At 45.3% G+C, this 15,671-nt stretch overlaps 1 protein-coding gene across 3 annotated transcripts in view; it reads right to left on the reverse strand.

Moving 5' to 3' along the window:
• LOC106599575 (5'-3' exoribonuclease 1) overlaps window positions 1-15,671 on the reverse strand; it is a 37,947-nt gene that overhangs the window by 16,342 nt on the left and 5,934 nt on the right. For all 3 annotated transcript variants that reach the window (XM_014190865.2, XM_014190866.2, XM_014190864.2), the window contains exons 7-25: window positions 14,232-14,319; window positions 13,854-14,022; window positions 11,670-11,737; window positions 11,385-11,522; window positions 11,134-11,294; window positions 6,618-6,707; window positions 6,057-6,213; window positions 5,820-5,939; window positions 5,561-5,730; window positions 5,343-5,460; window positions 4,367-4,459; window positions 4,132-4,235; window positions 2,657-2,788; window positions 2,251-2,413; window positions 1,808-1,921; window positions 1,551-1,649; window positions 1,317-1,432; window positions 172-318; window positions 4-93 (exon numbers count right to left, since the gene is read on the reverse strand). In XM_014190865.2, the coding sequence (XP_014046340.1) occupies window positions 4-93; window positions 172-318; window positions 1,317-1,432; window positions 1,551-1,649; window positions 1,808-1,921; window positions 2,251-2,413; window positions 2,657-2,788; window positions 4,132-4,235; window positions 4,367-4,459; window positions 5,343-5,460; window positions 5,561-5,730; window positions 5,820-5,939; window positions 6,057-6,213; window positions 6,618-6,707; window positions 11,134-11,294; window positions 11,385-11,522; window positions 11,670-11,737; window positions 13,854-14,022; window positions 14,232-14,319 (2,337 nt within the window). The remainder of the gene's footprint in view (window positions 1-3; window positions 94-171; window positions 319-1,316; window positions 1,433-1,550; window positions 1,650-1,807; window positions 1,922-2,250; window positions 2,414-2,656; window positions 2,789-4,131; window positions 4,236-4,366; window positions 4,460-5,342; window positions 5,461-5,560; window positions 5,731-5,819; window positions 5,940-6,056; window positions 6,214-6,617; window positions 6,708-11,133; window positions 11,295-11,384; window positions 11,523-11,669; window positions 11,738-13,853; window positions 14,023-14,231; window positions 14,320-15,671) is intronic.

A 15,671-nucleotide genomic window follows, 5' to 3' on the forward strand; every position in this document is an offset into this window, starting at 1 on the left:
TACCCGTTTTGGTCCACTCCGGGCCAGATGTCGTCCTCGTAGAAGACATCGTCGTGACTGTTCCTGGACACCAGGTCAAACACCTCAGAAAACCTACAGGAGACACACAAGGCAGGTTACACACGCACACACACACTAATAATAACACACACAATGCCGTTTCACACACACCTATCCAAGTACTCAGCCATCAGATCCTCCACAGCGACAGAATAGAGCCACTCCTTCTCGGTTCTCTTGGTGTAACCTGGCACCTCCTCATTCTTCTTATTGAACTTCAGGTTCAGACCCACGTTAGCCTTCTGCTCCCCATGGGGACTGTGGACGGAGCGAGAACAGAAGACACGGAGGGAGAACAGAAGACACGGAGGGAGAACAGAAGACACGGAGGGAGAACAGAAGACACGGAGGGAGAACAGAAGACACGGAGGGAGAACAGAAGACACGGAGCGAGAACAGAAGACACGGAGGGAGAACAGAAGACACGGAGGGAGAACAGAAGACACGGAGGGAGAACAGAAGACACGGAGGGAGAACAGAAGACACGGAGGGAGAACAGAAGACACGGAGCGAGAACAGAAGACACGGAGGGAGAACAGAAGAAACGGAGGGAGAACAGAAGACACGGAGGGAGAACAGAAGACACGGAGGGAGAACAGAAGACACGGAGGGAGAACAGAAGACACGGAGGGAGAACAGAAGACACGGAGGGAGAACAGAAGACACGGAGGGAGAACAGAAGACACGGAGGGAGAACAGAAGACACGGAGGGAGAACAGAAGACACGGAGGGAGAACAGAAGACACGGAGGGAGAACAGAAGAAACGGAGGGAGAACAGAAGACACGGAGGGAGAACAGAAGACACGGAGGGAGAACAGAAGACACGGAGGGAGAACAGAAGACACGGAGGGAGAACAGAAGACACGGAGGGAGAACAGAAGACACGGAGGGAGAACAGAAGACACGGAGGGAGAACAGAAGACACGGAGGGAGAACAGAAGACACGGAGGGAGAACAGAAGACACGGAGGGAGAACAGAAGACACGGAGGGAGAACAGAAGACACGGAGGGAGAACAGAAGACACGGAGGGAGAACAGAAGACACGGAGGGAGAACAGAAGACACGGAGCGAGAACAGAAGACACGGAGGGAGAACAGAAGACACGGAGGGAGAACAGAAGACACGGAGGGAGAACAGAAGACACGGAGGGAGAACAGAAGACACGGTTTATTAGACACATACAAACCAACCTATATTATCAACAGTAGTGAATCAAATAGAGAATAGGCTGTCATCTGAAAATTGTTCTCTCACTTTTTCTTGGATCCTCTGCCGACGAAGATGCTGCCAGAGAATCTGGAGACGAGGTAGCCGGTGATGCCGAGGCGTGAGGCCAGAACGTAGCCAGGACTGTACTTTACACAGTATTTCTACAGAGACAGAGAGAGAGACAGAGAGAGGAGGGTGAGCTTGGAAAGGGTGCATGTTTAGTAATGTGGTGGGGCAGGGGAGGAGTGTGAGAGAGGTGTTGTTTTGAGAATGACTTACATGCTGGTTCTGTATTAAGGATTCCATCGGTGGTTCACAGGGCACCGTGAACACCACCCGCACCCGTCCCTCTTTGATGACATCACTGGACTCCTGCACCTGTGTGACCAAAGGGGAAAAGCATGAAAGGCTTCTCATTTCATGACTCCACACATTTAGCTTCGTCAGGACTATTGTTTTTAAGAGGAGGAAAGGGTAATGGAAAACAACAACAGCTGGCATTAAAGTAGAGACAGGAAACAGAAAGTTGTACCGACCTCTCCCATGGCACCGTAGTAGGGGTTCCCCACCATGAAAACCGTGGTCGTCGGGGGAAACAGCTCCTCCAGAGTCTTGAAGCGAGTGGACGACGAGTCAAAGGCTTTGATGTCCTGAGGGAGAGAGAGTTGTGTGTGTGACACCGACCATCCTTATCGTAGGCACTTTCCTGATATTGTTCATTACGATAAGCAGCCTATACCAGAGAAAAGTTTGAAATAAGTCTGCTAATAAGGGTGACTTTTATGGGACAATTGATGGCTACAACCATCAGACTAGTATTATTTAAAGGATCATTCCCCAACATTAATGTTTAAACGTTTTATTTATCCTTATCACACCAATTCATCACAGTATGGATTTTCGTCTATAACGCCCAGCTCTAGCATGTGCGTGTGTGTGTGTAGTGGGTCTTCCTGTGTGTGTACGCGCCTGTGCTTACCTTGACGATGGTCTGGTAGGGGAAGGGCAGTGTCTGCTTGGCCCACTGTTTCTCCAGGTGCACCTGTCCGCTCTGCCCAGGTACATACTTCCTGCCTGTCAGCAGCTGGGTATACAAAACCACCGCCGTCTCATTCACCGTGATGCCCTTACGCTTACCGAAACTGAGAGGGGAGACAGGTGGGAGGAGAGAGAGAAAGAAACAGAGGTATTATGGTAGGGAGAGTGGTCAGGTCTCCCTAGAGGAAGAGGTCTTCTGACCAAAATGGGACTTCTTGGTGAAATAAAAGTCAAGTTAAGAAAATGGAATAGACTCATAGAAGTGTTCTACCAAAGAGGGTGCAGAAATCAAACATGCACAAGACCTCACTGAAACTATTCCACTTTGATGGCAAATAGATACTTACTGCTCAGTGATGCCCTGTACGTCCTTAACCCAGTCCTTCTGTTCCTTGTCACTGAGGTAGGTGACCTTAGTGGGGGGAGGAGAGTCCCTGTCGTACAGCTTCTGCATCCCTGCCGGCTCCTCCAGGAAGAACCTGAGAGGGACGGATGAGTGATGGAGGGAAAGAGGAGAGAGAAAATGTAGGGGAAAGGAGGGTTGGAAGTGGAAGGAGACAGACATTGATGAATATTGACAACTCGGTGTACTTCAAAGTTATAGTCTAATGAGAACTGAGGCCAGAGCCTGAGGTGTTTGGTTTTGAGGGACAGTTCAGGTTTAGTACTGTGGTTCAGACCTCATTAGACATGAAGAGAACTGAGGCCAGAGCCTGAGGTGTTTGGTTTTGAGGGACAGTTCAGGTTTAGTACTGTGGTTCAGACCTCATTAGACATGAAGAGAACTGAGGCCAGAGCCTGAGGTGTTTGGTTTTGAGGGACAGTTCAGGTTTAGTACTGTGGTTCAGACCTCATTAGACATGAAGAGAACTGAGGCCAGAGCCTGAGGTGTTTGGTTTTGAGGGACAGTTCAGGTTTAGTACTGTGGTTCAGACCTCATTAGACATGAGGAGAACTGAGGCCAGAGCCTGAGGTGTTTGGTTTTGAGGGACAGTTCAGGTTTAGTACTGTGGTTCAGACCTCATTAGACATGAAGAGAACTGAGGCCAGAGCCTGAGGTGTTTGGTTTTGAGGGACAGTTCAGGTTTAGTACTGTGGTTCAGACCTCATTAGACATGAAGAGAACTGAGGCCAGAGCCTGAGGTGTTTGGTTTTGAGGGACAGTTCAGGTTTAGTACTGTGGTTCAGACCTCATTAGACATGAAGAGAACTGAGGCCAGAGCCTGAGGTGTTTGGTTTTGAGGGACAGTTCAGGTTTAGTACTGTGGTTCAGACCTCATTAGACATGAAGAGAACTGAGGCCAGAGCCTGAGGTGTTTGGTTTTGAGGGACAGTTCAGGTTTAGTACTGTGGTTCAGACCTCATTAGACATGAAGAGAACTGAGGCCAGAGCCTGAGGTGTTTGGTTTTGAGGGACAGTTCAGGTTTAGTACTGTGGTTCAGCCCTCATTAGACATGAAGAGAACTGAGGCCAGAGCCTGAGGTGTTTGGTTTTGAGGGACAGTTCAGGTTTAGTACTGTGGTTCAGCCCTCATTAGACATGAAGAGAACTGAGGCCAGAGCCTGAGGTGTTTGGTTTTGAGGGACAGTTCAGGTTTAGTACTGTGGTTCAGCCCTCATTAGACATGAAGAGAACTGAGGCCAGAGCCTGAGGTGTTTGGTTTTGAGGGACAGTTCAGGTTTAGTACTGTGGTTCAGCCCTCATTAGACATGAAGAGAACTGAGGCCAGAGCCTGAGGTGTTTGGTTTTGAGGGACAGTTCAGGTTTAGTACTGTGGTTCAGACCTCATTAGACATGAAGAGAACTGAGTGTGACTCTTACTTGCTTTCCCCGTCAGACACTGCTACCACCCTGGCCTCCTCTAGGTGGGGCCAGTTGACAAAGACAGACCGACCCAGGACCAGAGAGGCCACATTGTCACACACCTGAAATGGGGGGGGGGTGAGAAAGAGGGATAGAGAGAGGGAGGAAAAACAATATCTACTACTCTGCTCCAGACACATACTGTATATCTAACAGTCTGACTCTTCATAGAAACAAGATTGTCTTCACTCACTGGTTCCTCTTTGCTAGGTATTATCTCCAGCATCATGTTCTCTCCTCGGCTGCTCTGCTGGAACACCACCACTCCATGTTTCTTCTTATAGAACTAGAGACAGAAGACACACACTTTCACATCTACAGATGAAAACATACAAAGTATTCAGATTCTAAGATTGTTTTTTTCCAATCATCTTTGTCAATACTGGGGTGTAAATGGCAGCCATGATAAAACAGTTAGCGAGCTAACTTTGGTCAACTGAGTTCAACCCAGGATAACTGTTAACACTACACATTCAGTAATGAAAGGATGCATTTGAAACTTCCAAGAGCAGTAAAACTTTTGTATGACTTAATACAATTATTTTACCGATAGTAGTGGGCGAGGGGGGGGAGGGCCTGTGCATTGATAGGCACACCAAAGATGACAAACGATATGCGGAAGAAAGACAGCACCTTTAACAGCCCATTTCCCAACATAGCCCGCTGAAGATGCAGGATAACTTGGTTTCATTTTGATGTGGCAGTGAATGGCCCAGGGATAGGTTGTCTCAATGAAGAGCTCGCTGTTCGACCACTCCGACATGAACGCACAGTTACAAGCCCAGCTTGGAGTAAGCGGCAGGTGCACGATCAATATCCATCTTCATAACATGGACGAAGCCTGAGCTGGAATGTGAAGCTAAGGCCAGGTTCAGGTACCACAGCTGACATAAGACGAGACAAAACCAAGCACTTTTAGAGTGTTGTAGAACAGCGGACTGAACACTGGCCATTCAGATCAATAAGACCAAACGCACAGTTGAGAACGTTTCCACGGAAACGGCTCCTCTTTACAGTGACATGGTGAAACTTTTAAACAAAGTAGTCACTTGTTGTAGCAAGGTATTGTAGAGAACGAGTTTCATGAAACACCACACACTTTGCAATTGTCACAGAGACATCATCAAAGTAGCCTAGCAGACAGACTGTAGTCTGTCTGTCTGTGGTACCTTGTGTCTGATGTGCTTTAAGGTGGGGAAGCCACAGAAGTAGAGCTGGCTGCTGTTGATGCTGCGCCCCACGTGGCTCAACGACACGTGCCACGCGTCCATGGGAACCGGTGTCACTCTGGAAACCACCAATCACATCACTGTATGTTAGCCTCATGGTAGGTGCGTGTGTATAACTGAGTGTGTCCAGTGTGTGTGTGTGTGTGCGCGTGTCTCACCTGACATGGCAGTGCATGATGTTGGGGAACAGGTCAGGCAGGGTGGAGGTAGAGAGGTAGTCTAGCTCAGCGTCGTAGCTGTACACAGCACACTGTGTGTGGCGGTTGCGGGCCTTCTCAGCCTTGGTCATGTGATCGTTATAAGGCTCCATCGCAGCAAGCAAACATCTCTGGAAAGGAAACGTGCAAATAAATAAGCAAAATAAGACATGTATGAAGTATGTCATTTACTTATATTTGTGTGTGTGTGTGTACGTACCTCGTCGATGAAGGGGATGAGCACCACAGCCTCCCACTCCTGCTGTTTCCCATTAAGGTCTGTCTTGAAGTCTAGAGGGTAATACTCAATGATGCTAGAATTCTCTGATGTCATCAGGTGCTGCACAAAGAACAAAACACAGCTATCAGAACTGTGTGTGTGTGTGTGTTATGGGAAAGTGTGTGTGTCATAGGTCCCCACAATGCTGCTATGTGCGCATGCGTGTCTGTCTGTTACCCTATAGCTCTGGGGCAGCAGGTCTTTGCTGGCAGAAGGCAGGACTCCCAGCAGCTGCTGGAAGGGCATGAAGGGCTTGCCCATGTCAAAGGTCAACTTCAGATGGGCTATGTTCCGCACATCTGACAGGAAGGGGGCATAGTGGTGCGGGTAATACCTAGGACAGAGGGAGGTATTAGTACACACGCAGAGACAGAGATCAACAGGAGAGCGCGCGAGAGGAGACAGGAGAGACGGGAGACGGGAGAGAGAGGGGAGACAGGGGACAGGAGAGACAGGAAAGAGAGGGGAGACAGGGGACAGGAAAGAGAGGGGAGACAGGGGACAGGAAAGAGAGGGGAGACAGGGGACAGGAAAGAGAGGGGAGACAGGGGACAGGAAAGAGAGGGGAGACAGGGGACAGGAAAGAGAGGGGAGACAGGGGACAGGAAAGAGAGGGGAGACAGGGGACAGGAAAGAGAGGGGAGACAGGGGACAGGAAAGAGAGGGGAGACAGGGGACAGGAAAGAGAGGGGAGACAGGGGACAGGAAAGAGAGGGGAGACAGGGGACAGGAACCTACCAGCTCCAGGATTGGACTCCATGGTAGTAGTAATGTAAGATCCACTGGATTCCCTCCACATAGCACAATGCCTGGTTGGCTAGAAACTCACTGAAAACAATACAAAAAAAAAAAGTTTAAAAGATTGTCACGGCTAGGGCGGTCATGAAATTGTGTCAGCCGGTGATTGTCATGCAAATCACCGCCGGTCTCACGGTGACTGAGCGTTAATTAACAAACATGTTTGCTGAGCATCTCTGGCTTCCACACACAGCCTACCAGCCACTGATGGACCTTAGGAACATCTACATTTTATAAAAAGTCTAGTACATCCATTTAATATAGCCTACACCATCACACTAAATCCATTTAATATATCCTACACCATCACACTAAATCCATTTAATATATCCTACACCATCACACTCAATCCATTTAATATATCCTACACCATCACACTAAATCCATTTAATATATCCTACACCATCACACTAAATCCATTTAATATAGCCTACACCATCACACTAAATCCATTTAATATAGCCTACACCATCACACTAAATCCATTTAATATAGCCTACACCATCACACTAAATCCATTTAATATATCCTACACCATCACACTAAATCCATTTAATATAGCCTACACCATCACACTAAATCCATTTAATATATCCTACACCATCACACTAAATCCATTTAATATATCCTACACCATCACACTAAATCCATTTAATATATCCTACACCATCACACTAAATCCATTTAATATATCCTACACCATCACACTAAATCAATTTAAAATATCCTACACCATCACACTAAATCCATTTAATATATCCTACACCATCACACTAAATCCATTTCATATATCCTACACCATCACACTAAATCCATTTCATATATCCTACACCATCACACTAAATCCATTTAATATATCCTACACCATCACACTAAATCCATTTAATATCCTACACCATCACACTAATCCATGTAATATATCCTACACCATCACACTAAATCCATTTAATATATCCTACACCATCACACTAAATCCATTTAATATATCCTACACCATCACACTCAATCCATTTAATATATCCTACACCATCACACTAAATCCATTTAATATATCCTACACCATCACACTAAATCCATTTAATATAGCCTACACCATCACACTAAATCCATTTCATATATCCTACACCATCACACTAAATCCATTTAATATATCCTACACCATCACACTAAATCCATTTAATATCCTACACCATCACACTAATCCATGTAATATATCCTACACCATCACACTAAATCCATGTAATATATCCTACACCATCACACTAAATCCATTTAATATAGCCTATACCATCACACTAAATCCATTTAATATATCCTACACCATCACACTAAATCCATTTAATATATCCTACACCATCACACTAAATCCATAACTTCTTTGGGATAGGGGGCAGTATTTTCACGGCCGGATAAAAAACGTACCCGATTTAATCTGGTTACTACTCCTGCCCAGAAACTAGAATATGCATATGCACACTAAAGTTTCTAAAAATGTTTGAATGGTGTCTGTGAGTATAACAGAACTCATATGGCAGGCCAAAACCTGAGAAGATTCCATACATGAAGTGCCCTGTCTGACAATTTGTTGTCCTTCTGTTGCATCTCTATCGAAAATACAGCATCTGTGCTGTAACGTGACATTTTCTAAGGCTTCCATTGGCTCTCTAAAGCCGCCAGAAAGAGGAATGGGGTGTCTGCTGTCTCTGGGCAAAGAACAGCAGCAGAATTTGTAAGTGGTCAGCCTGGGGACAGTGAGAGTGAGATGCGCGTTCACAAGACTACTCAATTTTTTTCTTTCAGCCTTTGAATGAATACAACGTTGCCCGGTTGGAATATTATCGCTATTTTACGAGAAAAATAGCACAAAAATTGATTTTAAACAGCGTTTGACATGCTTCTAAGTACGGTAATGGAATATATTTAATTGTTTTGTCACGAAATACGCTCGCGCATCACCCTTCGGATAGTGACCTGAACGCACAAACAAAACGGAGCTATTTGAATATAACTATGGATTATTTGGAACCAAAACAACATTTGTTGTTGAAGTAGAAGTCCTGGGAGTGCATTCTGACGAAGAACAGCAAAGGTAATCCAATTTTTCTAATAGTAATTCTGAGTTTAGTGAGCCCCAAACTTGGTGGGTGTCAAAATAGCTAGCCGTGATGGCCGAGCTATGTACTCAGAATATTGCAAAATGTGCGTTTGCCAAAAAGCTATTTTAAAATCTGACACCGCGATTGCATAAAGGAGTTCTGTATCTATAATTCTTAAAATAATTGTTATGTATTTAATATATCCTACACCATCACACTAAATCCATTTCATATATCCTACACGAGCTGAGATTAGTAGCACACTCTTAAAGGGAGTGCTCCTAATCTCAGTTTGTTACCTGTATAAAAGACACCTGTCCAATCAATCAGATTCCAAACTCTCCACCATGGCCAAGACCAAAGAGCTCTCCAAGGATGTCAGGGACAAGATTGTAGACCTACACAAGGCTGGAATGGGCTACAAGACCATCGCCAAGCAGCTTGGTGAGAAGGTGACAACAGTTGGTGCGATTATTCGCAAATGGAAGAAACACAAAAGAACTGTCAATCTCCCTCGGCCTGGGGCTCCATGCAATATCTCACCTCGTGGAGTTGCAATGATCATGAGAACGGTGAGGAATCAGCCCAGAACTACACGGGAGGATCTTGTCAATGATCTCAAGGCAGCTGGGACCATAGTCACCAAGAAAACAATTGGTAACACACTACGCCGTGAAGGACTGAAATCCTGCAGCGCCCGCAAGGTCCCCCTGCTCAAGAAAGCACATATACATGCCCGTCTGAAGTTTGCCAATGAACACCTGAATGATTCAGAGGACAACTGGGTGAAAGTGTTGTCGTCAGATGAGACCAAAATGGAGCTCTTTGGCATCAACTCAACTCGCCGTGTTTGGAGGAGGAGGAATGCTGCCTATGACCCCAAGAACACCATCCCCACCATCAAACATGGAGGTGGAAACATTATGCTTTGGGGGTGTTTTTCTGTTAAGGGGACAGGACAACTAAACCGCATCAAAGGGACAATGGACGGGGCCCATGTACCGTCAAATCTTGGGTGAGAACCTCCTTCCCTCAGCCAGGGCATTGAAAATGGGTCGTGGATGGGTATTCCAGCATGACAATGACCCAAAACACACAGCCAAGGCAACAAAGGAGTGGCTCAAGAAGAAGCACATTAAGGTCCTGGAGTGGCCTAGCCAGTCTCCAGACCTTAATCCCATAGAAAATCTGTGAAGGGAGCTGAAGGTTCGAGTTGCCAAACATCAGCCTCGAAACCTTAATGACTTGGAGAAGATCTGCAAAGAAGAGTGGGACAAAATCCCTCCTGAGATGTGTGCAAACCTGGTGGCCAACTACAAGAAACATCTGACCTCTGTGATTGCCAACAAGGGTTTTGCCACCAAGTACTAAGTCATGTTTTGCAGAGGGGTCAAATACTTATTTCCCTCATTAAAATGCAAATCAATTTATAACATTTTTGACATGCGTTTTTCTGGATTTTTTTGTTGTTATTCTGTCTCTCACTGTTCAAATAAACCTAGCATTAAAATTATAGACTGATCATTTCTTTGTCAGTGGGCAAACGTACAAAATCAGCAGTGGATCAAATACCTTTTTCCCCCTCACTGTATTTAATTGTTTTTGTATTTCATTTCATATTTGTTACATGTAATCTTTTGGTTCAACCTTAATGCATAACAAACTTCATCAACAGGGGGAACATATTAGGTGTACACTCTTTAAGCTGAAGAAAGAATATATCAATTTAGTATATATTCTTTATACAGCTTATTAACAATGAGCTTAATATAAGAAATAAATATAGTAGTCCTAGCCTTCAGAAAGCTGAATAGAATCCTCCTCTTTCTCACGCAACAGCATAGCCCATAGAAATGTTAAGCAAGATGTTAAGCAAATTTAACTCCACGCATCCACCAGCTATGAGGAGCTGGCTCTCACTGCCTAACAGGTGATCCTATTCCAGGCCTCTTATTACCTTTTTGATTCGATTTTCAATTGTATTTATGTCAGAGTGATTAAAGGGAGCGCCGAGTACCAGCTGGCCGTTAGAAAGTTTGGTAGGCTACTGATAATCTTTGCTAATGACCACCAGCGGCATCAGGGCGCAGTCTTGGAGAAGCCTAGTTACCGTGACTCAGTCACGTGGAATCTGACTTCGGTCATGACTGGTGTCTGCCGGTGTGGCGGTAATACAGTCACCGTAACAGCCCCAGTCACAGCTCTACAATGCCATCCTCTTTGCTCATCAACAAGGAAAAAAACATTCAAGGTAACCCCAGCTTGGGGGCCAGAAACTTCTGTAAGAGCACTTCAAAACCGTTAGAGGTCGTAGGAAAATATTTCGAGAATGTTGGGAGAAGGTTTGGTATACAACTCACTCTGAGACCACCTCCACTCCCATCTTGGTCATGTAGTAGGTGCGTTTGTACTGTCGGAACTCTGCTTCAAACATGTCTTCTTCCTCCCCATCCTCCTCAAAACCTCTGCTGGGGCCTCTGTCCTTGCCCTCATCCAGTGCAGCCAGACACAGAGAGTCTTTCTGCAAACACACAGGTCAGCAAGATCTTCATAAATGCATCTGTAAAATCTGTATTTGTAGAATGTGTGTGTGTGTGTGGTCATGTCTCACCAGGTCTTTCTTCCTGGAATCCTTGCAGTGAGCCTCCTCTGCTGCCAGCCCTGCTGCCTCGTTCAAGTACTTGTTCCCCACCTTACTCTCAAACCACTTCAGATCCACAAACACCTCATTGAAGTGCTCCCTGTCAAACTGGGGGAGAGGAAGAGAGAGAAGACGAAGAGAGAAAGGGTAGAGGAGAGATTGCAAAACAGGTGTGAGAAAGAGTGAGACTGACAATCAGAAATGCATGGTAATGAAATAATTCCACTGATAGTGGATGTTTACTGGTTCTCTTACCTCTGACAGTTTCTCCAGGTACTTCTCAAAGTTACCCAGGTTCAGGTGGCCATTCTCATTCAGGTATCCTGGTGATGAGAAAAGAAAACCAAGTTCATTACTCACTAATACTATCAGTAAAATGTTATACACAGTATAACTCAGTATCGGATAATATATATATATATATATATATATTGCTCAAAAAAATAAAGGGAACACTTAAACAACACAATGTAACTCCAAGTCAATCACACTTCTGTGAAATCAAACTGTCCACTTAGGAAGCAACACTGATTGACAATAAATTTCACATGCTGTTGTGCAAATGGAATAGACAACAGGTGGAAATTATAGGCAATTAGCAAGACACCCCCAATAAAGGAGTGGTTCTGCAGGTGGGGACCACAGACCACTTCTCAGTTCCTATGCTTCCTGGCTGATGTTTTGGTCACTTTTGAATGCTGGCGGTGCTTTCACTCTAGTGGTAGCATGAGACGGAGTCTACAACCCACACAAGTGGCTCGGGTAGTGCAGCTCATCCAGGATGGCACATCAATGCGCAATGTGGCAAGAAGGTTTGCTGTGTCTGTCAGCGTAGTGTCCAGAGCATGGAGGCGCTACCAGGAGACAGGCCAGTACATCAGGAGACGTGGAGGAGGCCGTAGGAGGGCAACAACCCAGCAGCAGGACCGCTACCTCCGCCTTTGTGCAAGGAGGAGCACTGCCAGAGCCCTGCAAAATGACCTCCAGCAGGCCACAAATGTGCATGTGTCTGCTCAAACGGTCAGAAACAGACTCCATGAGGGTGGTATGACATCCACAGGTGGGGGTTGTGCTTACAGCCCAACACCGTGCAGGACGTTTGGCATTTGCCAGAGAACACCAAGATTGGCAAATTCGCCACTGGCGCCCTGTGCTCTTCACAGATGAAAGCAGGTTCACACTGAGCACATGTGACAGACGTGACAGTCTGGAGACGCCGTGGAGAACGTTCTGCTGCCTGCAACATCCTCCAGCATGACCGGTTTGGCAGTGGGTCAGTCATGGTGTGGGGTGGCATTTCTTTGGGGGGCCGCACAGCCCTCCATGTGTTCGCCAGAGGTAGCCTGACTGCCATTAGGTACCGAGATGAGATCCTCAGACCCCTTGTGAGACCATATGCTGGTGCGGTTGGCCCTGGGTTCCTCCTAATGCAAGACAATGCTAGACCTCATGTGGCTGGAGTGTCAGCAGTTCCTGCAAGAGGAAGGCATTGATGCTATGGACTGGCCCGCCCGTTTCCCAGACCTGAATCCAATTGAGCACATCTGGGACATCATCTTGCTCCATCCACCAACGCCACGTTGCACCACAGACTGTCCAGGACTTGGCGGATGCTTTACTCCAGGTCTGGGAGGAGATCCCTCAGGAGACCATCCGCCACCTCATCAGGAGCATGCCCAGGCGTTGTAGGGAGGTCATACAGGCACGTGGAGGCCACACACACACACTACTGAGCCTCATTTTGACTTGTTTTAAGGACATTACATCAAAGTTGGATCAGCCTGTAGTGTGGTTTTCCACTTTAATTTTGAGTGTGACTCCAAATCCAGACCTCCATGGGTTGATAAATTGGATTTCCATTGATTATTTTTGTGTGATTTTGTTGTCAGCACATTCAACCATGTAAAGAAAAAAGTATTTAATAAGATTATTTAATTCATTCAGATCTAGGATGTGTTATTTTAGTGTTCCCTTTATTTTTTTGAGCAGTGTATATTGAATGCAATAACAAATCACCGTAACCAAACAAACATTGTAGATTAGAAATCATGGGAATTAGCAAGAAATGTACTACTGTAGATAAAAGTAATGTGGAATTGACAGACTAACAATCAAAGGGCAAACTATTCACACAATGAAGTTATGAAACAATGAATGCGCAGGAATTGGCGGGAGACAGCGCATTCTGGAGAGAGATGTCCGCTGTGCATCTTAGTTACACTGTTCTTTTTAGACTGCGGCATTCACTCGGCCTCCGCAATGGATTAGTCTACTGAGACAGGCGCGAATCACACAGGTGTCTTGTGTGCCATAAATATATATATTTGCGACTGCTTGACTAAAAAAATCTTCGTCAACCAACAGCCTATTGACCAAACAATAAACCAGTCGACGAAATGGGGTCAGCCCTAATTTATGAGCTTGTCCGTGTGTTCTCACCTCCTAGTGTTGGCAGCACACTGATGTAGGTGCGGTAGAGAAGAGGCAGGGCGTCGTGGTTTATGTGAAGATGAGGAAGATGAGGGATGAAGTCATTTCCAACAAGAAAGCCCATCAGGATCCAGTCATCTATGATTCGCTCCAGGTCGTACTCAAATGAGATCTTATTCTGTCAAACAACCAATTGAAAGAGATCTTATTGAGAAACAACCAACAGGTTGCGATCTTACTGTAAGGAACAACCAATCATACAATCTTCTTATTCATACCATTCATAGAGAACTGATAGTGTGTTTTGATTACTTCTAGGGGAGTATATTTTGCATCTACTATATTGGTCACACTCCAGCAGGATTTTAATGTATGAATGTGTCTTACCTTAACTTCAGAGAACTCGTAGTCTATGTACTCCCTAAATAGTGACAGATGCAGTAGGTGGAAGGTTGTCTCCTCTGGAGCAGTTATTCTGCAGGAGGAGAATACATAATGGTTACTAGGGATGGGGATTGGAAATAATACAGATCAAAAATATAAAAACGCAACATGTAAAGTGTTGGTCCCAGGTTTGATGAGCTGAAATAAAAGAACCCTGAAACAGCTCCATATGCACAAAAACGTATTTCTCTAAAATGTACAGAAATGTGTTCACATCTATGTTAGTGAGCGTTTCTCCTTTGCCAAGATAATCCATCCACAAGCTGATTAAACAGCATGATCATTACACAGGTTCACCTTGTGATGGGGACAATAAAAGGCCACTCTAAAATGTGCAGTTTTGTCACACAACACAATGCCACAGATGTCTCAAGTTGAGGCAGTGTGTAATTGGCATGCTGACAGCAGGAATGTCCACCAGAACTGTTGCCAGATCATTTCTACCATAACCTGCCTTTAATGTCGTTTTAAAGAATTTGGCAGTACATCTAACCGGCCTCACAACCGCAGACCACGTGTAACCATGCCAACCCAGGACCTCCACATCCTGCTTCTTCACCTGAGACCAGTCACTCTGACAGCTGATGAAACTGAGGAGTATTTCTGTCTGTAATATAGCCCTTTTGTAGGGAAAAACTCATTCTGGTTGGCTGGGCCTGGCTCCCCAGCGGGTGGCCTGGCTCCCCAGCGGGTGGCCTGGCTCCCCAGCGGGTGGCCTGGCTCCCCAGCGGGTGGCCTGGCTCCCCAGCGGGTGCACCCCGTCCATTCATGTGAAATACATATTTCTAAGCCAATTTTATTGGTCGCATACACATGTTTAGCAAATGTTATTGCGGGTGTAGCGAAATGTTCCTTGCGCCAACAGTGCAGTAATATCTAACAAGACACACATCTAGAAAGTAAAAAAGAATGGAATTAATATAGAAGGTGAGAAATAAACCAATACTGCAAAGTTGCTAAGTAGCCTTGTTATGACGTATAACTCAAAATTGGTGCATGTTGTGTTTATATTTTTGTTCAGTATATTTCACTATTAAAATAATATAATGACATTTCAGTTTTCCGGATAGTCAATTCTATAAAAAAAAAAAGCAGAATTATATTATTTAAAAGATCCTTTATACTCTTGAACAATCAGAATGATGCAAATACTGAGGGCAGAGGTGAGCTACAACACCAGTGGACATGCTGCTATTCTCAGGTAGTTTTAGGCTAACAGCAACAGTGAAAGAGAAGTCTGAATTTCGCCCTGATAGAACTAAATAGCTTTCTGGTGAATGTTTTGCATTGATCCGTGTCAGGTCTTGAGGAACCCCCGTTATGTGAGTGCCTGTAATTGCCATTTCTCAAAAAAATGAACCCACAAGTAATCGAATACCAACA

Source organism: Salmo salar, chromosome ssa03 (genome assembly GCF_905237065.1).
Source record: "Salmo salar chromosome ssa03, Ssal_v3.1, whole genome shotgun sequence".
Classification (NCBI taxonomy): Eukaryota; Metazoa; Chordata; class Actinopteri; order Salmoniformes; family Salmonidae; genus Salmo; species Salmo salar.